The sequence below is a fragment of the Trichoderma citrinoviride genome, assembly GCF_003025115.1.
Source record: "Trichoderma citrinoviride strain TUCIM 6016 unplaced genomic scaffold BBK36scaffold_3, whole genome shotgun sequence".
NCBI lineage: Eukaryota > Fungi > Ascomycota > Sordariomycetes > Hypocreales > Hypocreaceae > Trichoderma > Trichoderma citrinoviride.
In genome coordinates this window covers 630,963-654,382 of record NW_020194711.1, presented here as the reverse complement: position 1 = coordinate 654,382, position 23,420 = coordinate 630,963, and the positions used below count along the sequence as shown (strand labels likewise).

At 52.7% G+C, this 23,420-nt stretch overlaps 9 protein-coding genes and 2 non-coding genes across 11 annotated transcripts; 6 read left to right on the top strand and 5 right to left on the bottom strand.

The window, feature by feature from the left end:
- Positions 1-859: 859 nt before the first annotated feature.
- BBK36DRAFT_1113897 (hypothetical protein) lies at positions 860-1,348 on the top strand (the record flags this gene model as incomplete). Its single annotated transcript, XM_024889960.1, has 1 exon — positions 860-1,348. One exon carries the CDS (start codon positions 860-862, stop codon positions 1,346-1,348), a length of 489 nt encoding a protein of 162 aa, XP_024751934.1.
- Positions 1,349-1,844: 496 nt separating this feature from the next.
- BBK36DRAFT_1166516 (hypothetical protein) lies at positions 1,845-2,179 on the bottom strand (the record flags this gene model as incomplete). Its single annotated transcript, XM_024894927.1, has 2 exons — positions 1,845-1,926; positions 1,995-2,179. 2 exons carry the CDS (start codon positions 2,177-2,179, stop codon positions 1,845-1,847), a joined length of 267 nt encoding a protein of 88 aa, XP_024751933.1.
- A 4,115-nt stretch (positions 2,180-6,294) lies between these two features.
- On the top strand, positions 6,295-7,580 carry BBK36DRAFT_64186 (S-adenosyl-L-methionine-dependent methyltransferase; the record flags this gene model as incomplete). The annotated part of the gene is made up of 2 exons (XM_024898416.1): positions 6,295-6,338; positions 6,692-7,580. The coding sequence occupies 2 exons, from the start codon at positions 6,295-6,297 to the stop codon at positions 7,578-7,580; spliced, it is 933 nt and encodes a 310-aa protein (XP_024751932.1).
- Positions 7,581-9,961: 2,381 nt separating this feature from the next.
- On the top strand, positions 9,962-11,735 carry BBK36DRAFT_153888 (cytochrome P450; the record flags this gene model as incomplete). The annotated part of the gene is made up of 4 exons (XM_024897622.1): positions 9,962-10,169; positions 10,270-10,457; positions 10,525-11,520; positions 11,616-11,735. 4 exons carry the CDS (start codon positions 9,962-9,964, stop codon positions 11,733-11,735), a joined length of 1,512 nt encoding a protein of 503 aa, XP_024751931.1.
- A 491-nt stretch (positions 11,736-12,226) lies between these two features.
- Positions 12,227-13,100, top strand: BBK36DRAFT_1979 (phospho-ethanolamine N-methyltransferase; the record flags this gene model as incomplete). Its single annotated transcript, XM_024897886.1, has 2 exons — positions 12,227-12,565; positions 12,678-13,100. 2 exons carry the CDS (start codon positions 12,227-12,229, stop codon positions 13,098-13,100), a joined length of 762 nt encoding a protein of 253 aa, XP_024751930.1.
- A 1,671-nt stretch (positions 13,101-14,771) lies between these two features.
- Positions 14,772-15,210, top strand: BBK36DRAFT_153882 (UPF0057-domain-containing protein; the record flags this gene model as incomplete). The annotated part of the gene is made up of 3 exons (XM_024897621.1): positions 14,772-14,788; positions 14,956-15,062; positions 15,161-15,210. 3 exons carry the CDS (start codon positions 14,772-14,774, stop codon positions 15,208-15,210), a joined length of 174 nt encoding a protein of 57 aa, XP_024751929.1.
- A 533-nt stretch (positions 15,211-15,743) lies between these two features.
- Positions 15,744-15,832, bottom strand: BBK36DRAFT_t41. Its single transcript has one exon. It is a non-coding gene; the product is annotated as a tRNA-Val (tRNA).
- Positions 15,833-16,315: 483 nt separating this feature from the next.
- BBK36DRAFT_1113361 (E1-like protein-activating) lies at positions 16,316-18,505 on the bottom strand (the record flags this gene model as incomplete). The annotated part of the gene is made up of 3 exons (XM_024889902.1): positions 16,316-16,783; positions 16,847-18,284; positions 18,306-18,505. The coding sequence occupies 3 exons, from the start codon at positions 18,503-18,505 to the stop codon at positions 16,316-16,318; spliced, it is 2,106 nt and encodes a 701-aa protein (XP_024751928.1).
- A 409-nt stretch (positions 18,506-18,914) lies between these two features.
- On the top strand, positions 18,915-19,002 carry BBK36DRAFT_t57. Its single transcript has one exon. It is a non-coding gene; the product is annotated as a tRNA-Glu (tRNA).
- Positions 19,003-19,462: 460 nt separating this feature from the next.
- On the bottom strand, positions 19,463-21,572 carry BBK36DRAFT_1112108 (hypothetical protein; the record flags this gene model as incomplete). The annotated part of the gene is made up of 6 exons (XM_024889776.1): positions 19,463-19,739; positions 19,816-20,120; positions 20,174-20,435; positions 20,498-21,074; positions 21,146-21,407; positions 21,474-21,572. The coding sequence occupies 6 exons, from the start codon at positions 21,570-21,572 to the stop codon at positions 19,463-19,465; spliced, it is 1,782 nt and encodes a 593-aa protein (XP_024751927.1).
- An 811-nt stretch (positions 21,573-22,383) lies between these two features.
- Positions 22,384-22,614, bottom strand: BBK36DRAFT_1105699 (ankyrin; the record flags this gene model as incomplete). The annotated part of the gene is made up of 1 exon (XM_024889203.1): positions 22,384-22,614. A coding segment is annotated over one exon (231 nt), but the record flags the coding sequence as incomplete, so codon positions are not given.
- Positions 22,615-23,420: the final 806 nt, after the last annotated feature.

The window sequence follows — 23,420 nt, the reverse complement described above, 5'->3', positions numbered from 1 at the left end:
AGGACATCTTTCATGGCGATCTCTGCGGGTTTTGGGTATTTTGAAGCGGTCCTGTTCATCCCCGAGTTGTGGACACTCTCAACGTATGTACTGTAGCATTTTAGGAGCAGCGGACTCATGCATTGCTGACGGACCTACCTCTTTCAACACATCCTCCACCGCTGGGACATGAAGCTGTCGAATCAGCAATTTCTTGCACTAACACGTGTGGTTTATCTTGATGACCACCCTGCTGTAGAGCCGGTCTAGCGTCAAAGCGTCTGCTTTGATTCAGACAATCAAACCCGCTGCCGATACGATGATCGCGGGGCATGAACCAAAGGCTCGAGCTCGGGGCAGCCAGATGAAGCCATGCTGGGGATAACAGACGACAATCCTAGAGGTGGAATTGACGCGAACAAACATGCGTATGAATTTAATTCGCCATAAGCGTCTTTTCATTATCGAAACAGTCAAACAGACATTTCCGTCTGCCATACACCATACTAGCTGGCTATACCTAGAGGTACATATTGATGGTTGATAGCCATCACCACTCCACCAAACTTGGGGTCACATCAAGCACGAGCACTTGCCGCAAACTGTAAGATCATAGCTCCTGGGCCCTGCAGTTGAGCAGGATTGGGAATACTACGACGCTCCTGATACTACCCTAGGGTGCCATTCGGGTGCACATATATCTCCTCATCTAGGTATGATCGAGTATATGTATAGTATATTAATCATTGACCCCGTTCCATGTAGCGGGCAGTCATCTATCTATCCTTTTGCATCTCTACTCCAAGCGGAACTCGTTGATATACTGCCGCCCCTCAGATACCCTCTCACTGAAGCTATAACAACCCATACTCCAACCACAATGGCGGCACCAGCTCCCCTCACAACAGCCCCCCTCACCCCCGAGGAGGCCCGCGACAGGCTCAACATCCGCCGAGTCATCGAGCGCTACTCCCAATGCGCCGACCGCTGCCTCCCGGAGGAGCAAGCGTCGCTCTTCATCGCAGAGCCCGTCTTCCACATCTACATGCAGGGCCAGGGCACCGAGCCCACGCAGGCCGTCACCAAGAGAGAGGACCTCGTCCCCATCTTCGAGTACACAAAGGGGTGCAAGCACACGTCGCACGTCCTCGGCCAGAGCACCATCGACATCGAGGCGGACGGCAAGACGGCCACGGGGGAGACGTACTGCCTGGCGCATTACCTGTCGGAGAAGGACGGCCAGCGGCAGATGTGGCAGGCGAGTCTGCGGTACCACGACATTTTGAAGAAGCAGGAGGACGGGCTTTGGCAGTTTGCGGAGCGGAAGCTGATTGTTGACTGGACGGAGACGAGGCCCTCGAATCCCTAAATGAGCCGTAGGGTTGTATCAAGTGAATAAAACGGTTTCATTCGAAAGACTTTATCGTTCGCCTCTTGCATTGTAAATAGCTGCCATTCTTCCGGTCTGCGCTTTTCGCCTAGCTATTATGTTGCATATATTTAGCTACGTCTTGATACACCAATTGAGTCTGATTGATACACAGTACCTCATCCTTTGTCAGAGTATTGATGCATCTGCAGCCGATGGCCGACTTGATACGACGGCCAATTCTTCGTTTCTGGGGCCGTGTTGAGATGGTCACTGGGGAAACCCCACAAGTTGCGTGTAAGTCGCATGCGAATGAGCTTAACAAAAGGAATCAAATTGGATTAAACTGCGTTGCGCCGAAATATGCTTCGTACCCAAAGACCGCCCAAACGCCCAGAGTATAGCATATATATACAAATTGAAAAGATGGACACTTCTATGTCTTTTGCTGTCCCGTTTCTAAACACCATCGCCTCGACCGGATTTGATCCATCTTTTAGAATTGTCCGATGTGTCCGTCCAGAGCCCATTTAGCGAGCGCAGGCCAGGTAAGCATGGCGCCGAAAAGAGGAACATAGCTGCCAGAGAAGTGTTAGTCTAAGGGTTCCATATTCGGATGCATTGAGTTGCTTTGGTTTGTACGTACGTGACAAACTTGCCAGCCGTCCAGACGACCTGCTTGGCATAATCGGGTCGCGCAGGCTTCACTGTGGCAGCGAGTCGCTCAAAGGGTTGGTGCTCGAATGAGCGTCCCATTCTCCGGACTTGCATGAAGAAGCCGGGTCTGCGAACAGCGGCGGCAGCAGTGCGGGTGACGGTTGCAGCAGCCATGTTGAGAGAAGTTGTTTGAATGAAAAAAGGAGTATTGAAAGTTCTTTGGTTGGTGTCGTGTGTTTCAAAGCCGGATGCAAATCTTAGTGATAATACACTGAATGAATCTTAGAGAGTTGAGATGGTGGTAAAGGGTGGTTGAGTTGAGAGGTGATCCCGAAGGAATTGTTCGTATCGTTGCTTGTTGATGCTGTGATGATGATCCAGAAAAGAACGAACTTTGCAAAGCTTCCCACCCAGGCATTATGTATTCAGACAAACGCATCGCATCTCGCCGCCTTGCTATACAAAATCAATTCATTATCGAAATTTCCGAATTTTTTCTTTTCTCACTCCTTCATGATGTCAAACTCTGGCGCTTTCTGCCCATCCTCACGAGACTTCCTCGCCTCAGCCTGCGATTATGGGCAGATGCCGTCCTCACAGAGCAGCGAATATCATACCACTGTCAGGACATTCTACGGCCATGACTGCCAAACTGCCGCTCGCTAATTGGCTAGCCCTACCACTGGCCTAACGGTTTTGGGGCTTACGCTGGTGTCGAGGTGCGCAGTTGAGTTGGGGGGGCTTATCACGGGGATCCTGGTCGGTGGTGCCACTCCGGAGCATCCCGGAGGGGGGGCATCGGCCGGCGCTTTTTGGGGGGTGCTTTGCTGTATGTACTCAGAAGGGTAATAGAATCTGGTTCCGGGTCCGAAAGAATGCCTAAGTCAGAATCGTTTGACTTCTGACGCTCTTGTGTTCCGAATGAGGAAAGTTTATTGAACCATGAGGCTGTTTGAAATTCCTGTTGTGAGCAGGTGCGCTGAGATCCGATACACCAAGGCGAGATGAGCCGCAAATTATCATACCACTGTTGGCCAATGTGATCCCGGGCAACCGGATTCTCCCATGCATTGCTACGATTGTTGTCTGGAGATGCCTGGAGAAACAGGTGCAGCGTCAAATCACAGGAAGGCAATTACTATTCTTCAGATCAACGAGATCTTGTCATATGATATGAGGTGGTAGTGCTGTCTCTATTAGGGAAGAGAGCATCTCAGTGAGATGTGATCTCAACTCAAAGTGCGAGACTCAGGTAGGTACCAGGTAGATACGGCTTAACAGCCAAGGAACACTTCGATTGATGCCATCATCGTTGCACTTCAGGGTTTGGATGCGTTCTCTATTCACCATCAGGCCATCTTAAGCAATCAATGAGAAATGACGACAATCATTTGCGTGGATGGAAATTCCATGCGGGCCCTGCGGTGACTGCGGCATCAGCCGAGACTCGCCACCGCAACGTCGCTGCTCTCCTCAGCTCAGGCCCGGCCAGCACCGATGGCTTCACCACGATCTAGATTAGTACTATCTTTGCCTGAGCACGTGCTGGAATGGATTCAGCTCTTCCGCGTGCCGCACTTGAACTTCCTTCTATTCTAATCAAGGTACTGTATTCTAATCAGACAAATTTCCAACTGCAGCAAACTTACAGCATGCCCCGGTGGCCTGACCTGAGACACGTGTAATTCAGCCTCAGCTTCATCCGCTGTGGCATTCGCTTCGCTCTCAGCTGAGACTTGTTTGTCTTTGTCCCCATTGTTCACAGCCCTCCCTAAACATTGAGGAGGCGGGTCAATGTCAATACAGCTGCGTGCTAAGAATACCTAAAAGCAAACAAGCTTTCAGCTCTTCCTGCATACAGGGTATGCGCTCCTTCACCTCAGCCAAGGAGACATCTTTTCGAGAGAGAACTTGGCGAAAGGCGCAGCTTCCTCCTCTCCAGAGCGAACAATACATCTTCTGTCATGTCGGTTAAGCTTCCCTCAAGCCACCAGCTCCTTCAAAACGCGAGACAACAATGTCATGTTGTCTGAATAACAAGGATGTTGATCGACGACCCTCTGCGGGCAACATTTACACACTGCTGCCCCAGGTCCAGCGAGGAACGAATACCACTCGACATGTCGACTTAGAAATAATGCATCAATGCTGATACTAGTACTATGATACTCTTCTACCACAGTTCTGGTCATCATGCATCACTTTGAGCACACGAAAAGGCAGGTGAGTCGTCACTTCGACCGAGATACCAGATACTGATGGAGAGAAAGGGCTTGATTCGACTGCAAGTCGTTCCAGTCAATCCACTCGCGCTGCGTTATGGCACTTCAGATGCTGATTGAATTGCTATTGGCAGGATGAGGCTCTCGAAAATGGTGTTACTACTACTACTACTACTACCCCCTTTCTACGGCTGCCGGTGTCTCTCCGCTGTGCCCCAATGCGCCCCCAAATGCGATCCTTACCATCTCCACCGATCGATTGTCATTGCAATTTACATGGGCATCACAACTTCTCCACGCGGCCACGTTGCTGCCTCGTCACCTCAAACCGGCAATTGATGCGCCGTGCCTCTCGATCTATCAAATAGTGGCGCCTGTGTTCTATATCCGACTGCATTTGTTTGCCATCCAATACGTGTACAAGCGGTACGCCGAGTAAGTAGTAGCACGCAATACGAAGAGTGACGGGAATCCTTGCATGAATACTGTGAGGATACATACTGCTGTGTGGGTGGAGAATGGAGGAGGAGTAGTAACGTGGAGGATGCAGGGAGATGAAAAATTGAGTTGACATGTGGGCTGGGATTGTTGAAGCTGGCGGCTAACTCGACTGACAGCGGCCACAACTGCTCAACTGGACACTGGCTGGTTCACGGCTGATGCCTGTGATCCAAAGGATCACTTTGAAGGAGTTTGCAGGTCTTTGCGTTGTCCAATAAGGACCAATGTGAGAGACTTGTTGGCTTGCCTAGAGTCTTTCACGATGAGGGTCGATTTGGAGCCCGCCGAGGTCCATATAACCGTTGCAAGTTGTAACAACAACTCATGCCGGTGAACCACACTGCAGCAGCTCAGTGGCAACTCACCCCTTATTGGTCAGAGAGCGGACGGGGAAACGTCCGAGACCTTGGGGGGCTTCCCGGACACCATACTCCGTGCCTTGATGAAGGCCTTGTGCTCTCTCGCAGCTGATATTGCCCCTGTATCGTACCGATGGCTGAGACATCTTTTGGATGGCCACTACCGCTAGTATAGCAATTCTCGTGTGCCTGATCTGTCCAACCCTGAACCCCTGCTTCATGCAGCGTAAACTCGCCATACAATGGATTTGAGGGGCCCACGAAGTCTGGTTCGTAGGAGGCGGAATCTTTCCTCAACTCGCATGTGCAAAGTCAAGCATGACCCGCACTGTGCGCAAGGTACAGCTCCCGCGTCACGTGCCCCATCTGGCTGTTCTCTCTTCTCTCCCCCCACCAAAAACCCTCCGCCCTCGGGCCCTATTGGATCCATCAATACCCAAGGCAGAGAGGCGCAGAGAGCAAACAAACTCGCAGCAACCTGAACCATCAGCTCGGCTATTCCGCCACGAACCTTGCCTTCAAGTCATTACCGCGCCCAGTCCGCACTGTATTTTGCCTATGTGATGCAGGCTGCGCATACACAAACACGCATGTGCCGTGCATGCGTTCTGACCAGTCATCTGTATGCTATGTTTGGTGATGCAAACTCCACGCAATCCGCGGTGCGACTCGACCGCAGATGCACGACCAGCGACAGGCGATTCGGCCGGTATCGTTACGCGGACGCCACATGGAAGGGCAATTGTTCGCGTCTGCTCCTGAATAGAGAAGGAGAATCGGGGCCGGGGATCTCAGCCCAGGCCATGACACCTCGAATGGAGACTCTGGACCGGGCCGGCTAGGCGACTTGCGTCCATGGTTCGCCGCGGTTTAATCTTAGCTCTGGACAAACAACTTGGGAGGACCAGGATTCGACGGAAGCTCCCTACGCTAGGAGCTGTGCTAGAGCCCAAAGTGATGCCCACATCTCAGTGACAGCCGTCTGTGCAGGTCGCATCACAGAACCAACAACCTTGAACGCACGCGGGTGGACAATCTCTGCAGCATATGCGTGAGGGGGGCACGGCAAATTTTCTTTTTTTCCCTCCACAAGACGTGGATGTGTGCTTGCGCGGGCTCCTTCTGATAAGAGCGAGGCATCTCTGATGGTGTTTCCCATCGGATCCCGTTCATTGTCTCTCTAACCAGCCAAGTCTCGGGAGTCGCAATGGCCAGCCCCAAGTCGCCCAGAAGCCCGCAAGCCGGTCCCTCGTCAGCCAATCCGTCGTCCAGAAGCCCGCAAGCCGGTCCTTCGACAGCTAGACAGCCATCAGAGCCGAGATCCCCTGAGCCTGCTGAACCTCCGGCACAGGTCGAACCGGCTCCGGCCGCAGAGATTCCCTTTGTATGCCGCCTCCATGATGGCTAGCCTGGCGGCCTAGCGTCGCAACGACCGCAGGAGCTGCCATCTCCCCTTTCGTGTTCTTGCTCTCCTATGTAGGCTAACATGGCTCGAAAATAGGAAGAGAATGATGAAGAAGACTCTGGCGTAGATGATTGGGATGATGCGTAGGTCGAACTGATTGCGGAAGCACGCATCTCAATGGTGTCCTGACCTTGTCCAGCGCCTCTTCAACGGCTTCTCTGTCGGAGAGCATATTCGACTACCGCAACATCCACGGCCGGACGTTCCAGAACTCCAAGACGACCGAGTACTGGGGTCCAAACGACGACCGCCAGAACAATGGGCTCGACATCTCGCACCACTTTGTCACCATGCTGCTCGGCGACAAGCTGTTCGAGGCCCCCATCAAGGAGCCCCCGAAGAAGGTGCTCGACGTCGGCACCGGAACCGGCATCTGGGCCATTGACATGTCCGACGCCTATCCGTCTGCCGAGATCATAGGAACCGACATCAGCCCCATCCAGCCGACGTGGGTGCCGCCGAACTGCATCTTCCACCTCGAGGACGCGCAGCTCGAATGGACGTATCCGCCGGAGTCGTTCGACTTCATCCACATCCGGGCGCTCTACGGCAGCATCGCCGACTGGGGCGAGCTGTACAAGCAAGCCTACAAGGCGCTGATGCCGGGTGGCTGGATCGAGGACTTTGAGTTCAACATCACGCTGATGAGCGACGTGCCCGAAGTCCGCGACGATCCCAAGCACATCTTCAAGCGCTGGGCAGAGGTTTTCACCGAGGCCGGCGTGCGCATGGGGCGAACGCTGCTCATCGGCACGGGCGGCAGGATGCGCAAGCTGATGCAGGAGGCGGGCTTCGTCGACGTGATTGAGAAGAACTACAAAGTGCCGAGCGGCCGATGGAGCAGCGATCCCACGATGAAGCAGATTGGCGCGTACAACCTCGCCTTTCTCGACGAGAGCCTCGAGGGGTTCGCGCTCTTTATGCTCAAGGAGATCATGGGGTGGGAGTACATTGAGGTGCAGCTGTTCGTCGCAGAGATGCGCAAGGCCATCAACAACCCCAAGATCAGACCATACTACATCCTGTAAGTTGTTTTCCGCATTCCAGCCGCCGTTCCTCCCCCCATGACCTTGTCGTTGTTGGCAGGCACTAATGGGTGTGTGTGAAATACAGTACCAATGTATTTGCACGGAAGCCGGACGTCTGGGAACATTGAATTCTGTTTGGTTGGCGTCTTGTGTCTTTTTTATCTCAGCGTTCTATTGAAGATTGTCAGCCATTCTACCCTTCTTACCTTTATACACCTACTACCTTTTACCTATTCTAGGTACATATACGAAACCCGAGTTGCGCAGCCTAGCTAAATACCCATGAGAGGAGCATACCTTTTGCTGTTCATGTGATGCTGGATGGACTGCACTTTTGTCATGTATTGTTACTGATCACATAGTCTAATATGCGCCATACGGCACTATGAATGCGCGTGTGAACATAAACCGGGTTTGAGTGCATCGCTTGGAGCTCTGTCTCAGCCAGCCAAGGACTCACTTCTGACTTCGGAAAGACTTCACAGACACAACCAACCAGTACTAACTCCCTTACTTCTCGTGCAAAGTAGCACTGCTTCCGAGCCCCGAACAACGAGTCGTGTCGCCCGCCTCCCGTCCCTGCCCTGCCTAACCGCAGCATTCTACTCCATAGCAATCTCGTCTTGGCTCGTCTTTGTCCCAATGCAGTGAGACATGCCGACCCGGCAATGCATTTGATCCCGCTTTCGCCCCCTTCCCCGGCCAGTAGCAACACCTCACCGAAAGCGCCATGGTACGACCATGTGCCGTTACGCAGGCCCAGATTCCCAGAATATTGGAAACCGGGTTTTGATGAGAAAGTGACAGCTCAGCACAGCTTCTGTCTGGGGGACGGGGGCGATTCAAGTCGGCCTCTCGAATGAAGAGCTTTTCCCATTTCCATTGAGTGATTTTATACGAATCGGTATGTCATAGACTCCAACTCGTTATGTTATACATCACATTCTCTAGACGATGGTTTCCCATGTTGCCCCATGTTACCTCGGATAAAGCTAGTAAGGTATGGTAATGGATTTGGATTTGCAACTCCAGCTATCTCATTTGCCCAGCCCGTCTCGTCTGGAAATATAGGTTCCGGGTTTAACCTTTTAAGCTTCCTAGCAATGAATAGCTGAGACTATGTACTAAGCTGCCTAGAGCACCTACTGTACTGGCTGTTCACATACTATCTGCTTCAACAATGCAGAAACAGGAATCAAAGCCCCGAGCTTGTCTCTTCTCCAGCTTTTGTCCAAGACACAACATCATCAAGTAACGGCGGCCCCATCCCCCCCTAGCTTACCTACCTAGCGGCATATATCCGCCGCCGCCCCTCTCTCTCCCCTCAAGGGTATGTATCTTGGGGCCGCGCCGCCGCTCCAAGTTGGCCGGGCCCTTTCTCCAGCTAGTACTAATAGCGAGCCGTGGCCACTAAATCCAGTAGCCCGGCACACTACTGCAAGGCCTGGGGGGGGGGGGGGGGGTCCTGTTTACCGGTTCCATCATTCCATTTCCATGTGAACCCATCAGTGGTGTCCAGCTGCCAGCTGCCAGAGGACGCCCAGCAACCAGGGGTGGTCCTCAACGGACACACAGAGGCGGGGAGTGGGCTGGTGGAACCCAAGATGGATGGATGGGAGGGTGATGCATCTTGGTTTCCATTCTTCCGCGGGCTGCAACTGCAAGGAGATCCCTTTGGAATACTAGCACCGAGGGGGCCCAAGCCAAAGGCGGGAAAACCGGTATCAGATCCCGCGTTGCCGTTGGTTGTGTGCTATTACGAAGACAGTTAAGGACGTGAATGTGAAGAGCTAAGAAAGAGGAGAGGAGCATAAGAGGGGGGTCGAATGGTGGCCCATGTTCTTGGATAGTCGGATAGTAAGTCAAGTCCTGCCAAGGTTAAGGTAAGGGTATCGAGACTAATCAAGCCTATATTACATACGAGCATGTCCAGCTGTAGATCGTTTTGAGTCTCTTTCACTGTTCTCCTCTCCTTTTTCCTTCTCCTCTTGACTTTTGGCTTTTCGGCTTCTTTGGCTGCTTCGTTGCCAGCTTGGAGTATCTAGAGTTCTGACTACCTTAGTCTGGTTATCAGCCAGACAAGCAGATACAGATCCGTCTTTTCCGACTTCGAGTCAACTACTCTCAAAGGCCAACTCGGATCCGCCAGCAATCCTTCGGAACTCCTGCATCGAGAACCGAACCAGCAGACGTATCTGAAGGGGCCACTTCAGACGTCAGAGTCGCACCGGTGTGCGAGTTGTCAGGCGGGGTTTGTCGTTTGCGTGCCACTTGCTCCACGCTTCAGCGGCGCAATAATACACAAAAGTCCACAAACTGAAAGCCAAGAGATTCCGGGAGATCACCATCACAAAGGAAGCTTCTGCGTTTTCGAACCCGAGATGGAAAGCGTTGCTGGAATCCCGGGCTCCGTCGTCCTCCTCGCCGGCGGTCTCATCAGCCTCTTCGTCGTGGGAAGGATCCTCCAGTTTGCGAGGCTGAGGAGCTTCAAAGGTCCCTTCTTGACCAACTTCACCAATTTTCCGCATAGAAGGGCCCTCTTTCGGCAAAAGGCGCACGAGTATTATGCGGAGGTTTGTGAACAATACGGTGCGACGACCCCCCTCTCTCAGAAAGCGTCTTGTCTCAGAAGAAACTCGTCGTTTACTAATCTCGTTCCTCTGTGTTGAGTAACATACAGGCCCGATAGCAAGAGTTGCACCGAACCTTCTGATTACATCTGACCCGGATGTGTGGATTCATGTGAACAACAAGCCTGGGTATAAGCGCTCTGATTGGTACTACACTGCCTGCCGCATCGAGTACCAGCGGGACAATGTCTTTTCGCAGACGGACAACAAGAAGCATGAGCAGAGGAGGAAGCAGATGGCTCCGGGGGTATGTTGTGATGCCAGCTCCTTCATTGCCAACACTTCGCAAGCTAACCGTGATTTCTGTTTCCTAGTATTCTGGACGGGAGAATCTCGACCTGGAAATTTCCGTCGACCAGTGTCTCCAGGAGTTTATCGACTTGATCAGATCCAAGTATGTTTCCACAGAAGCCAAGATCGTGCCCGTGGACATGGCCAAGAAGGTTCAGTTCTTCGCCCTTGACGTCATCAGCGGCGTTGGCCTGGGCAAGACGTTTGGCATGCTGAAGAGTGACACCGACGTGGAGAGCTACCTCCAGTCTGCCGAAGAAGGCCTGCGCATTGCCAACTTTTCGCTCGCCATAGGCCTCAGCTGGATCGCGCAGGCGCGCTTCCTCGGCCGCTTCATTGCTCCGTCACCAAAGGACAAGAACGGCTTCGGAAAGATGATGGCAACCTGCTTCCGCTATGTCGACGAGCGCGAGGCGAGCTCGACGGACAAGCGGTCTGATATGCTCGCATCCTTCATCCGCCACGGCATCCATGGCGCCGACTTGAAGACGGAGGCCCTCGAACAGATCGTCGCCGGCTCCGACACCACCTCATCTGCCATCCGAATCATCTTCCTCCACATCATCACAAACCCGCGCGTGTACGCAAAGCTCCAGAAGGAAATCGACGAAGCAGTCCGGGATGGAAGAGCCCCCCGCGAGGGCATCATTACCCACAGCCAGACAAAGCAGCTCCCCTATCTCCAGGCCACCATTCGCGAGGCCATGAGAGTCATGCCGCCCGTCGCCAACATCTTCTCGCGAGACATTCCGCCCCAGGGCGACACCGTCAGAGTCAAGGGCCAGGACGTCTTTCTGCCTGGCGGCGCCAACATCGGATATTCCGCGTATGCAATGCATCGCAGCCACGAGATTTACGGCGACGACGCCAAGGCCTTCCGTCCAGAGCGCTGGTTTGAGGAGGACCAGGACAAGCTCGCCGTCATGCTTCGCACCAACGAGTTGATCTTCGGGCACGGCAAGTATCAGTGTCTGGGCAAGCCTGTTGCTCAGGTTGAGATTGGAAAGGTCGTATTCGAGGTACGTCTGCTCATGTGGAGGAGATCAGCAAGCCGCGGCTTCTTCATCTCTCCTCATCCATGTCCGTGCCGTGCTTCGTGCTAACCAACCTATAGCTACTGCGTTACTTTGATATTGCCATCATGCACCCGGACAAGCCTTGGGAGGCTGAGAACGCCCTTGGGTTGTTTCACATCAAGGACATGTGGGTGCAGGTGCTGGAGAGAGGCGCGTGAGAAGCGGGAGCTGCGTGCTCGGGCATATCAGGCGCTTTGACCTGGCCGTCGCCTTCCTGAGACGGATTTCACCATGCGACATTCATTCTATATCCGGTTGCGAGATGGCGAGATTGTGAGGTTAATGATGGAATGTATTTGGGAACGCTCTAATCTGTAATTAGTTCGGCATGAGGTCCTCACGAGCATCTGAACGTAATTGATACCAAGCAATCGATGGTTTGTAAAAGATTCACCATGCATCTCGGGAACACCTGTAAAGCTGTACTCGTATGTAAAGATAAATGAGCACGCAGACAGATCTGGCCAGAGAGAGGATGCAAGGGTTGGGGCTGCGAAGCTGCTCTTGACCGAGGATATGTACGTATGTAGATCGCTGAGAATAAGTCACGTGATTATGACTAAGCCAGATCTTGATCGCCAAACCTCGGAATTGATTCAAACAGCTCAACTTCAACACCTCGATACTGCAGCCGGCAGACGCAATCACCATGTCTTCAGCACTGGCAAGAGGGCCATCCGCCCAGGCCACCGACAGCAAACCGAAAATCGCCATATCCGCGGTCCCGACGTTCGAAAATGCCCTGTCCAAGGGCGTCTCTTTCGGCCGAGTCGCCGTCCTGCTCGGGCTGCTGGCGGCTCGGTTCCAGGATCTGGTAGCAGAGCCGGCGCTGACGCTGCAATCCGCGCTGCCTGTCGTCGCCGTGATCCAGGTCGCGTATGTGGTGCTGTGCTTGCCGGCGGCGGGCTCTCAGCAGGCGAAGGCGGCCAAGAAGGCTCGTCCCGGGGAGAAGAAGAAGCCCGAGGCGGCCGGGACGAGCTCGGTGGTGGTACGCAGCTCCCAATGGATACTCTCTGATGACTCAATTGAGTTCGGAGGGATTGGGCATTGGCTTTTGACTCGGGAATGCTAACAATTTCACCCTTGTCTTAACAATCTAGACTGCGATCCTCGCCCTAATCCTCGCTGCGATAGCGACTCCCGCCGTCCATGCGCTCTTCATCCTCTTCGGTGCGCCTTTCATCGACCACATCCCTCACACGTTCCTCTGCGCAGCGCACTTCTCTCTATTGGGCGTCTTCCCCGTCATCTACGCACGCGGGTTGGACAGCCAGGCTCTGGTTGCCGTGGCTGGACTGACTGCGCCTCTGGACGAGACTCTTGGCGGGCTGCTGGGCGCGGTTCTTGGCGCATGGCTGGGCGCGGTGCCTATTCCGCTGGACTGGGATCGGGACTGGCAGAGGTGGCCTGTCACGGTCGTCTGTGGCCTGTATGCCGGCTCATGTCTGGGCAGCTTCTTGTCGGGCGTGGTGTTTTACGGCAAGCGGCTTGGAGGAGCTGCGTCGACCACAAAGGAGGAGTAAGAGCCGAGGTATCAACTGCTGCATCTGCTAGGCGTCATCTATTATCTATGGGACATACTATTGCGGAGGACTGGCGGGCATTGCGTGCTGAGTCGAGCATTACGAGAGGCCACTCAAGGTCAGAACTAATCGGGGACAACTGGATAGAAGAAATGGGGAGTTAACTGTAATTGTAGAGGTTGTACGTCCTCACCTAATCCCTCAATGTCGTTTTTCTGCCCTAGGGACAATGGTTCCCCCATCTCTTGTAAGATTCGAGGCTCTACACCGAGCACTCGCCCTGTAGTCGGAGAAATTGATCTCACGATGATAAGAGCGCCCGCACGACAGACTTGATGGTAGCAAACTTTTCCGCCAACCTCAATCTTGTAAGACAGTACTAGCAGCAGCCAGCGCTTGTCACAGTTCTTGTGAGCTGCATAACATTAGTCAATCGGGCCCTCCGACCCCCGGCTCGCACGGCGTTCGGAATGATGCATGGTTGGACTGGGACAAAAGCCAGCTGCTCCGTACCGCTGTCACTCTACCCATTCACCGCCAGCCAAGAGCTGCGCCTGTCATGCGATTGCGTCCAGCCAAGACCCGAGCTAGGGCGGGGTTGTGACGGGGAGAAGCTGAGATTTGCAGTGAAAAAACACACAGTGGCTGATGGTTTCTCGTGTTGGGATGCTGCGAGAGGTGCAAAGTGAAACGGAACTCCCACACAGACCCATCATGACGGCGGCTAGAGCAGCGCAAGAGGCGCCGTTTCTGCAACGGGAGAAGCATCAACTTCCCACATGCCTCTCAAACATGCCAACCCAAAACCGTTCACGAAAAAAAATCCTCAAGGGCATAATAGAGAAGTCCTGCTGAGGTCACTCATACGTCGAGCCGAAAAAAACACCAAAAAGCCCGCTCCGGCAGACACGGAATTGCATTCGGCACGCAGGTGTGGCTGGTGCGTCACCTAGACCAAATCACGGCCGGACTTGTCGTCATGTGGCGATGAAATCGTGGCGTAAGCATGTTTTCGAAGCTGTGAACAGCTCTCGGTGGTGTGGCGGTGCGGCCAAGCTTTGGATTGCTCATGGAGAATAAACCGCGACACTAAGCAGGGGTCTGCAGCAGCCGATGGTAGCTTTATGACGTATCCCCTGCGATTTTTCTCTTCTGTTCTTTTACGAGGTACATGCGAGGATTCCAAGCTTGATTCTGGCCTGGGAGGGCCCTTGCATGTGGATGCGACAGATCTTGCCTGCCGGTTATCCTGCCATGGCATTATCCTTCTTATGCCCATGTACTCTTTTGGTCTAGGGATCGAGCTGGTCTCTCCCGCAAAGGGCATCGAATGCTTGTGGCTTGACCAATCGATGACGCAACATGGAAGGCGGCTTCCCGTTCTCCAAGGCTTGGCTCGGAATGTCTGGGAAGCAGCCAAGATGACGCTCAATGGGCAATAAATAGTACCGGGCTTGCCAAAAAACCTTCGTGTGTCTCCTCCTCTCCCTTCTGTTTGTCTCACCAAAAACCCTTCCGTTCTCCTCCTGCAGATTCTCTTGCTCCATCTCTCCCAAGCAACACCACTTTCGCGCTCTCAAGGTCTTTCACTGCGACCTCTTGATACCCCTCGATATTCACAACTCTGAGCCCTTGAGCTTTGCATAAAACGACACAAAACAGATACCCAACATGCCTTTCACCACAAGGTAAGCCTTCTAGCAGCATGACGTTCCGTGGCTTCCGTCATCTTCCCCGCAGCTCCCCAGGTCTCGCTCCCTCGAGCGCATGCGACCTCACCACTACGAAAAGCTATGGGATTGGAGTCGGAAGCTCCCCGGATTGGAACAAGCACTGACATTCTCGTTTCTTTTAGCGACATCTGCAAGATCATCCTTGCCATCATTCTGCCGCCCGTCGGTGTCTTCCTCGAGCGAGGCTGCGGCGCTGACTTCTTGATCAACATCCTGCTCACGATCCTCGGTACGTCAGATCCTCACCCTCTTTGCAACTCACAAGCAGTACAGCCTGTCGCTGTCAATTACAAACATCGCATCAATTACTAACAGCTTTTACCTCAGGTTACATTCCCGGCATCATCCACGCTCTGTACATCATTCTGAAATACTAAACACGCCTGCCGCTTTCGTATCCCGCCAGCTCAAAACCATGACGTCGCGCCGCTTCACGCCGTGCGTGCGCCATCACGTCGAGGCGCCTAAACGGCTATTGACTGGCAACTCATTTTAGCGAACGGATGCGACGGCGGAGGATTGTGTTTTGCGTGGTCGCTGGCTCACCACTTGGCCGGACATAGACGCGGTTATGACAGTGGGCTTTCCTTCATGAAATACTCTTTTTTTTCTTCTTGGCTGGAGGCAGATGCAACCTGTTTGAAGGCGGCATCAGGTTTGGCTATTGTAATGAATTGATACCCGACTTCCTCTAATCACAATTACTATTTACACTGAACAATGTTTGTGTCCTGCGTATGGTGATGAATGATTCATTAAGAAAGTAAGGAAAAAAAACAATCAACCGACTGTTTAAGCATATCGAACGATCAATTGATCGTGAAATAACCGGCTTGCGTTCCGGGTAGCTTTAATTGAGCGTCAGAAACAAAAAAGGATTGTTGGCGCAAAATGCAAAAAGAGAAGATGGTGATTCCGCCCGGGCTCGAACCGGGGACCTTTTCGGTGGTGTCAACTGAACTGTTAACGAAATGTCATAACCAACTAGACCACGGAACCTCTGATTGGTGATTGCGAGCTGCTCTACTAATGACTATACGGCTATTGCCCCCTACGAACCTGTAAGGTGCCTCTAAACGATGCAACAAAACCCACGATGAGAATGAATACCCGGTGGATAAACTACCTACTGATGACCGTGTAAGTTGCAGGGTAGAACAAAAATTGGTAAAGCATTAACCTTTGTTGTAGCATTCAAATCTTGCGTTCATATAACATACAAGAAGGCAATATGCCAAAGACCAATAACTCCCTTCCATAAGAGGGCGATGTGAAGACTGCATGTGTCACGGAAATAGTTGCCCGTCAAGATCAAGATGTTCAAATTAAAAGTGAGAAAAGAAGAGAACGACCAACAACGCCTTATTCTAAAAGACCCCCACCCCATAACCAGTGCGAAAAGTTACCTGGAACATGAAAAGCTTACCATTGTGAAGTTGTAACAGATTGCAAGAATGTGAAAAGGAGCGACGAGAGGTTTTATCAAAGTAATTCTCCATCGCCCTCGTCAGCCGCCTCGTCATCCTCATCCCAGTCCAACTGGGCCTCCAGTTCCTCGGCCTTGCGCTGGACTTCTGCAAGCCCGGACAGTTCAGCCACGTAGTCCTTCTCCTGAAGAGCCTTCTTGACGAATTCCCATCCGTCAGTGCGGAAAGCGTTCAATATCTTGGGGCTGCACGCGCTGCAGCTGTCGTAGGATTGTCCGCGAATGACAATGTTTTGGAAGGTAGATACGTAGCCGCGGATCTGATGCGGTACGAGGCCGAGAGGGTGGTTTGGGGGGTCTCTCTCGAGAGTGACGCCTGGCCTTGGTTGAGGTGCTGGGGCGCCATTCTTGAGCGGGTGTTGCAGAAGGCTTGTCAGGAGCTCAACCAAGAGTGCTGAGGCGATGGCGGCGACTCCGGGCCGCGTCACGGTGCACTGCTGGTCGAGGGTTTGATCTTTCATAGACTACGCACAAGGGATGTTAGTGATGCGATACTCAAGGAAATTGAACGTTTTGAGGAGACTTACATCAGCCGGAGCGACGACATCATTGCAAAAGTAGCAGCCGAGCGACTCCTTGCCCTCCTCTGAAGACTCGGCGCCGTGTCGCATGACTACGTATGAATCAAACCCGAGAGCGGCATTCATGACAATCTTTCCGCTGGCCTTTCCCATTACTGTGGGCAGCCATCGGGATTCGCGAGTGTCCATGAGCAGGAAGACGACGTCGTGTGCGTCAATCAATGCTTCTAGCATATCGTAATCGGCCTTTGTCCGCGCTTCATCCGTCAGAGGATGGCCGAGCATCGGTACGGAAAGCGAGTGGCCCTCGGCGTCCACGCCTGGGTATATCCTCTTCAACATTTCGGCAGCTTGGATAGCCTTTGGTCTCCCACCGTTGAGGCAGTCGTCATATTCGAAGAGCGGCTGGCGAACTGGGTTTGAGAAGGATACGCTGCCATAGTCGACAAATGTGATTTTCCTGACACCCCAACCCAGCAAGTTCCTTGAGACGTAGCCTCCGAGCGTTCCGGCGCCCAGCAGCAGGCACTTTGTATTCTTGATAATGTCGAGGTTCAGATCGGGGGCCAGTCGCCACTTCATCAACTTGAGGTTCAAATCAACCGCTGAATCTGCCAACCGAGAAGGATCCATGTATTCGCCCAAGTTGGCCAGCTGCGCCTGGAGCTTGCCGTTCTTTGCCCGCTCCCAGCCTGTGACCTTGGGCATCTCCTTAATCTCCATGTCTTCGACGGGGTCCATCTTGATTGGTATAATGATGCTTCTAGCTTCATGCCGTCTGGACCATTCATCTCTGAAACATAGAATGTTGACATTGGACAGGCGGAATCGATGGCGAATCAGGATCAAGAGATTGCGAAGCGGCCACGAGGGACCTTCTGGGAAAGTTGATGGGTCCAAGAATGTAACGAATCGATCCTCATCGGCAACGCCGTCGAAGAATCCGTCTTCAAATTGTCGCAGGGAAGCCACCTCCCATCTGTATGGAATCTTGTGCGCCGGGTCATGCTCGTGCAAATCCTGGGGCTTCTCTCCCCAGACCTTCTTGGCCAGGAAGAATCCATGCTCGCGCTTGTCCACACTGTATCGCCATGTTCCCACTCGATCCAGCAGTGCCGTGGTCTCGTCTGAGGTCATCCGCTGGATTGGCCCGGATCGCTTCCACTGCGCATCCGAGTGCAGCGCCGGGAACGCGCACCAGTATATGAATTTGTATTTCTTGAGATCGGCGTACGACAAAATTATAAACGAGGATAGGAGCGAAGGGACAGAGTAGATGCTGCCGTCTTTAATGGCGTCCCATATCTGCCTGCCGGCCAGCTTCAACATGGCGGCCTTGTCGGTCTTGCGGAAGTCTTCGATGGTGTTGACGTTCCTGATGATGCCTTCGGCTCTTGCTTTTCCCAGAGGGGGACTGTGGCACATGTCAACTTCAGGGTCTTCCCTTGTACTGCTTCCAACTCACTCTGCGTTTGTCAAGGCGCTGCCGAGGATCTGGAGCTTGCAGCTCGCATCTGGTTCCACATCCCGCGCCTCGTACACGCCCACGATGCCGCGCGCAGAATCGTCGAGCTTGTCGTAGTCGAGCTTGGACGAGAAGAGCGCCGAGTAGAACGGCAGCTCTATCTCGGACGTGAACGGCACGAACTGAAGCGGCTCGTCCATGATCACAGTTGCGCTGCGAGCTGTTCGATATGGTAGGGTTTGGTGGTTCGTTTCGAGTGTCTGGTGAACGGAGCGTCGTACAAGGGGAAAGTGTCCAGCAGTAGAAGCTTGTGAAGATGAAGGCGGCGATGATGTTTATGCCGTTATCTGTGCGAGAGTCAAAAAGCAAGCAGGAGACCAGGCAGAAGCCGTCATCTGATAGAGTATCACGAGCTACAAGTCTAGTGATGTCGTAGCGGCTGAGCTGCCCCGCGGAGAGCGGGGAACCCTCTGAAGTGCAGCGGAAGATGGCTTATGCAAGGGGCTTCGGTTGTTAGCGCTGCGAGCGGTTCTTCAGCAGACCGCTAGCAGACGCTGTGTTACCGTCTATAGGGCTAATTGAGGGAAACCCTTGCATCCAAGAAACACATCCGATATGGTGTAGTGGCTAACATCGCTCGCTCTCAATCTTCGATTGAAGCTCCGAGCAGCCCTGGGTTCGATTCCCAGTATCGGAGATTTCTTTTTTTTCTTTTTTGTGCATTTATCGGGACCTTTCACTTCCAGCTGAACAACAGCTCATGATGCCATTTTTTTTGTTTCTTGAAGATCCGATAGAGGCATTTGTCTCTCCATCCCTGTCCAGACCATGAACCTCGAGGACATGAAGAAGGTTCATAGTTCTCATACAAAGAAAAGAAAAAGAATGGTGAATGTGCGGCTGATCTAAGAAAAATCTGTCGAGGAGAAATGAAGCAATGCAACATACGGATCCATATGTAGCCCTCTTTAAGGATAAAGGTTGTTGTCGCTACCTTATATATGATGCCTGGACGCTCATCATTTCGTCTCTGTACAGCTACCAGTCTTGTAGTATCGACATCATGGATGGCACTCGATGAGATAGGGAAGTGGTCTCCAATCTTAATACCGACTACTGAGCTACCCAGAAGATGCTCATCGTTGTGTGGGAAACCCTCAACGGCGCAAGTCCAGTGAAGTCATCTTTCCCGCCAGATCTTCACCTGCTTCGCCCTCCATTTCCTCTCTATACATTTTCGTCCGCCGCCACTCTACGTAGCGCTCATTTCCCGAGAGATCACCACCCACCAGCCGGTTGAATTCCTCCTGGGCTCCGGGCTGGCCAGGTCGAAGTTTCAACTGATACGGCCACTTCTCAATCACGGTGTGCTTGTCTTTCATCGCAACGCCAAGGGCCTCCTCCATCTCGGAGAAGGCCATCCTCTTCATGTATCTATAGTCAATGTTAATATCGGGCGGTTGTGAGCGTTGAAAGCAGGAATTCTCCGGTTCATCAACTTTGTGCTTACCGATCAAATACGTGGTCATAGGATGCAACAACGGACGAAGCATATGAGATTTTGACGAAAGAAGGGTCGTAGGGGCTCATTGGCATTCGCTCCATCGGGAGAAACTTCAAGAGACGCTTCATCGGTTGTCCATGCGGAGACATTATGTTCCTTTGCTCTTCCATAGTCATGGTCTCTGGCACGGCATTCATGAAGAGAGTGATGAGAGTCGCATGGGGGTTAATGAGTGGCCCCTGGAGCAGCGGCGCCATCATTGCAACTGTGCGATGGATTCCGACGTACCCACTGTCTGAGACATTGGAGACCTGTGTGCCCGAATCAGCGTTTCCCCCGAGATGTTTGTGAGATATAGGCCTACCTCGATACGACTGAAGTAGTTGGGCTCGAGATGGTTCTGAAGGTCGGAGAAGTCTACGTGGAACAGTCGAAAAGACACACGCAGCTTTGGAAGATGAAGAAGAAAGGAGCGAAGTAGCGCGCGGAGGTGGTAGAAAAGCTTGCCGTAGATATCGGCGGTGGCGGGGCCACTGGAAGTGTCTTCAACCTCCTTCGGTGACCATCCATTGAGGGGATCAGCACTGTCGTGCATCGGCCAGGTGTTGGCTGTTTGGTACAGTGTCCTGTGATTCGTGAGATACTTGGGCATCACTATGTAAGTCGTTGGGTGCCATGTGCCACTCACGGATTTGGCTCCTGAAAATCATCGCGTGAAGAGCCGAACGGTAGCAACAATCCGTCTTGTCGAAACCGGTGCTTCGCAACTCGACGGGATGGGGATTGAACAAGCCAGTTCCGGTGTCGATAATCCTTCCTGGACTCGGCAAGGGTAACCGCTACACGGATTTGGTTCGCCCGTTCGGCCGTCAAGCCGGCAGGAATGCTCAAGTAGCCAAGAAGGGCGTCCCACGACGATCTTTGCAAAACGAGCCTCAAGGACCGCTCTCCGAATGTAAAGGTCTTGGCCAAGATGCTGGTGCGTGGTTTGTCTTTGATCTTTTCACACACGCTTTGGACAAGGGGTCGAATTCGTTGTTGGAGCGTCTCCAGGTCGGACTTGCGGATGAGGGCCGAATACCAGACGTGAATGATGCAGTTGATTGCCTCTTCCATGTCATCTGCTACAAGCGCAATAAGAAGCAGTATGGCGTTGCGTGCTACGATATCAAGGTCGCGGTCGTTGAGTACCACAGTGACGGGCTCCTCGTAGCCGCTGGGAATCTGGGCAATCGTCTTGACAACATTTCGAAGATCACCGGAAGCTGTAAAGTGGTAGTTTCCATTAGTTTCGCTGCTGAAGTGAGTGAGCTTGTGTTGAAGAGTAGGTACATACCGGCAAACAAGAGCCTCAGTGGCTTTCTATAGCCGTCACCTTCGTTCGACCCGAGTTGGAGCACGTCAATCGCAGGCACATTGCCCCAGAGGAACTTCTTCACGCCAAACACCGCCTGCTGCCCCTGCTCTGCACCTCCGATGAATGCCGGTTGTCGGTTCTCCAGCGCCCAGTCAGGCATCCATGTTTCCTTACCCAGAGGGGACTTGCAGTCCGCTTTGTGAAGGGCCCAGTGTGCCTTTTGGCAGTCCGCGCCGCAGTACTAAGAAGATGAAGGTTGCGTTTAGAAGAGCGTATTGCCACACCAGGATGCGCGGTACCTACTCACCCCAACAAGGAGGCAGTTCTTGCAACGGTATTTGGCATGTTCTTTGCAATCCGTGCTGTGTGGCTTCCAGTTTGCACATGGAAACTGAGAGGTTGCCATCTCTGCCCCTTCTAAGTGAGCTGAGCCGAGTCAAGTTGCAGATATATGTATACCAGAGCTGTCGACGATCGAAATCAATAGAGCCAATGATGACTACCCAGATACTTTATCGGGTACAAGGAGCATGACACTAGATAGAGTTGCAATATGAGTAGGGAGAGTGTTGGGATGCCAGGTCGTGCAGGGACAGGCGCATGTAATAGCCAGCTGCCGGCGACGTTGTTGGGTCGCAAGGCTCCAGCCTTACCTTCAATTCACTCGAGCTGGGCTTCCCGCCCGGATGTTGGTTTCCGTACCTCACTTAGGCTAAACACTTATTGACCTGTCAGGTCTCTCGGACCTGATATCTGGTGCATTCATATGTAGGCCTCCCGCAGAAGGATCTAGACACATGCGCGCATGTACATGGTTGCTCATCGACATCTCGGTTTGTGATGCAAAAGCACCGATAAAAATGACTAATTCCTGCGTAATCTTGACAGCAACTACTTGTTTTTACTATGGTAAGGATCAAATAGGAATCCCTTTCGAATCGCCTCAACAGCAATGCCAGAATAGTGCTGAAGAAGATGGTTGAAGTGAGTGTACATACCTAGGTATAGAAGGCACGTTGGGGCTTATGCCACCATGACAATTAATCTATCGAGTCCGCTCTCAATCATGCCAAATGTATACATTTGAGGATATGTGTAATATAGACGACTCGAACGGCGTCTTAAAACTTTGGAGCACCACTCTCGCCCTCTCGCCTAGCCATCAATGCTTTCAACATCTCCTCCATCTTCCCCCTGATAATCGTCTCCGTCTCATTGTGACCCTTCTCCTCTGCTAAATCCAAAGGTATTTTGCCCTGATAATCCTCGCGCAACACATCCGCCCCATGCTTCATCAACAGCCGCACACAGTCAACATGCCCATTCAGAGCAGCCAGATGCAGCGGCGTCCTTGCGTTGGCATCAACACAATGCACGTCTGTAGAGGCCCCCAGCAGGGCCTCGACAATTTTGGTTTGCCCTGACAACGCTGCATAGTGCAGAGCACTTCGCCTCTTTTCCAGATACCTGCCGTTGACGTCGTAGCCAGCTTCTATCAACCTGAGCGCAGTCATGGCCGTCTTGTCTCGAATCGCTCGCACGAGTGCAAGCCCGTCCTTTTTTGCTCCATTCTCCAACAAGAGATCCACGCATGCCTCATCCGCATTAGACAAAGCAATGACAAGAGCGATGGACATACCATCAAAGCCAATCCCTTGGCTTATCAGGAACCGTGCAACCTCTATCTTGCCGTGGAAAACCGCTCTGCACAGCATATGGCCGCCTCTCCTAGTGGGAGCTCCCCTTTCGATCAAAAGCTTGATCGCGTCGAGATACCCTCCGGCGCAGGCGGAGCATAGTGCATTATGTCCCGCTTTCTCTATCGACACCGAGAAAAGATCCAGGAGAAGATTTATAGACTCACAGTGTCCTCTACCAGCCGCGGTTATGAGAGCTTCCTCCGCAACCTTGTGGCCTCCGTAATTCTGCTTCGACAAAATGGTGATTAACTCGGTGTCATTTTCCCTGGCCGCGTCTACGATTGGCTCATTAAATGTGTCGACATTGAAGACTCGATTCGCATCCGCGTTACATTTGGTAAGGCAGTCTATGAGGTCCTGCTTTTTCGACAGCACGGCGTACCACAAAGGATTGACATTGAGTCGGGTTATTTCCATGTTCCGGCCGTCGTTGATGCCAGGGTACGAGCATTTGTAAAGATACTCGGCGACTTCAATCCAGTTCATTTGACAGACCACCCATATTGGACTCGCTGGTGAACCAGCTGCCCACTTGAGGTCTTGACTTTGGTCCG